General features: G+C 41.7%; 1 protein-coding gene across 1 annotated transcript; it reads right to left on the reverse strand.

Moving 5' to 3' along the window:
* Positions 1-718: 718 nt before the first annotated feature.
* Positions 719-1,849, reverse strand: LOC121443411 (actin-related protein T1-like). The gene has a single exon (XM_041645169.1). It carries the CDS (start codon positions 1,847-1,849, stop codon positions 719-721), a length of 1,131 nt encoding a protein of 376 aa, XP_041501103.1.
* Between the last annotated feature and the right edge of the window lie 247 nt (positions 1,850-2,096).

Below are 2,096 nucleotides of genomic sequence, written 5' to 3' on the forward strand. Positions count from 1 at the left end.
GAATTTAGGAGCTCACCTATTTATTTTCAAAACTTCTTGAAATAACACTAGTTATAAATTCAAAAGGTGATCTGACCCACAAGAATGTGTTTGATGATATTGTTACTTTATTTGACCTCTCCACTGTTTTCCTGGATATTGTTTTGTGTGTGTGTACTGTTCAGTAGGGAATATGGGAAAACAATTTGAAACAAATTTGTAGGACCCTAATCAGCCTATTTTCTATGCATGAGGCCCCAGAACCTTTTAGTAAATACCTATTAAATGCACATTTGAAGAACTTATGCACTATTTACTGAGTAAAAAGCACACTTAAAAGATCTATAAGAGAGGAAAAATATATATGCAATACCAATAAAAACATACTTTGGATAACTGGAGAGATGACTCAAGAGGTTGAGTGCAGAGGGCATATCTTTAGTTCGCAACTTTCAAATTGGCTGCTCAAAAATACCTGTAACTCCCAAGGCCAGGAAATCTAATGCCCTCCATGGACATTTGCACTTGTGTGGTGCACATGCATACACTCGGGCACACACATGTACACATAAAATAAAAAAAAAATCTTTACAAAATTACTACTGGGGCATAAATAATTGGAACATGAAAGCAAGTTATAGCTTTATTAATCATTTTATTAAATGACAAAGAATGGTATTGTCCCCACCAATTCTCCTGCAATCTGGCATTTAGAGTAGTTTCTTGAGTTCAGTGGTTCTTAAAAACATTTTCTTTGAACCACAAATGCCCCATACTCTTTGAACTCTTCAGCGGTGACCCACATCTGCCTGAATGTTTTCAAGGAAGTCATGACAGATCCACCAATCCAAGCTGAATAGCATCTGTCCCGGGAAGCTGTGATCTTGATTGGGGTTCCCTCAAAGGCCAGAATTTCCAGTTCTCTCAGGAGTCTATTCTGAAGCCCAGAAAACAGGGTAGTACCTCCACACAGCACAATATCAGCAAACAGTGTCTCCTGGATATCAGTGTCACACTTCATGATGCTGTTGCAGACCATTTTTGAGATTCCTAGATCATGAATACCTAGATGATCAGGTGTAAAAAGTACCTCAGGCACCTGGCACAGGTGCTCACTCATCTGAATGACATTTCCATCTGGAAATTTGTATTCCTTTAGGGCCTGCTGATAATTCTTGTGGGTGTCTTCACATTCCCAGGAGACAGTGCATAACTTCTCTTTAATGTCATCCACCACTGCTTTGTTGAGGATGCAGGGGAAGGTGTAACCTTTAGCAAGAAGGAGTCGGGTGAGGTGTTCTGTGATATCTCTCCCTGCCACATATAGCTTGGTGATGGCATGAGGTAAAGGATAGCCCTCGTAGATAGGGACAGTACAAGTGACCCCATCTCCACTGTCCACTACCAGGCCAGTGATACATGCAGAAGCACACAAGGCTCCCACTGCATGGTTACAAAGGTACAAGGCAGGTACGTTAAACTTCTCAAACATTATTTCTGTGGTCTTCTCTCGGGTCTCTTGTGGGTTCAAGGAGGGCTCAGTCATGAAAACTGGCTGTTCACTGGGTTTCACTCCTAGCTCCCACTCAAAAAGGTCCTTCCACAGTTTTTCCATGTCATCCCATCTAGTTACCAGTCCACGCTCAATAGGATAGTGCAGGTATAAGCCATCATACATGCACTGGGCTTCTTCTCCCACAAAGTACCTTTTCCGATTGGTTCTTGCTGATGGTATGTTGAATTTTGGATGGCCAACAACAGAGTTGATGACATGTCGGGGTCTACTCTCTCCTGAAATTCCAACTTTACAGAGTCCAGAACCATTGTCAAAAATCACAGCTGGAATATCTAGTACAGCTGGGTCAAACATGTCTGGATTTGATCCTCTGCAAGTCAGAATAGATTGTCTATTTTGACCACCCAAAGAGAGAGCAGCAGGTCTTTAACCCATGAATGTTGTCTCCTTTCTGGTGGTCCAGAGTCTGCTGAGGCAACTTCAGGGAGAGTTGCTTATTATGTCATAATGTAGCTATGACAATAACTAAATACAGTCAGAATCAGGAGGTGGGAGAGGATCTCTGAAGTGGCACTACTCTTCATTTGGTGAGAGATGAAAT

This window comes from Microtus oregoni, unplaced genomic scaffold (genome assembly GCF_018167655.1).
Source record: "Microtus oregoni isolate MIOR12 unplaced genomic scaffold, Mior012 000106F_ref0000393, whole genome shotgun sequence".
NCBI lineage: Eukaryota > Metazoa > Chordata > Mammalia > Rodentia > Cricetidae > Microtus > Microtus oregoni.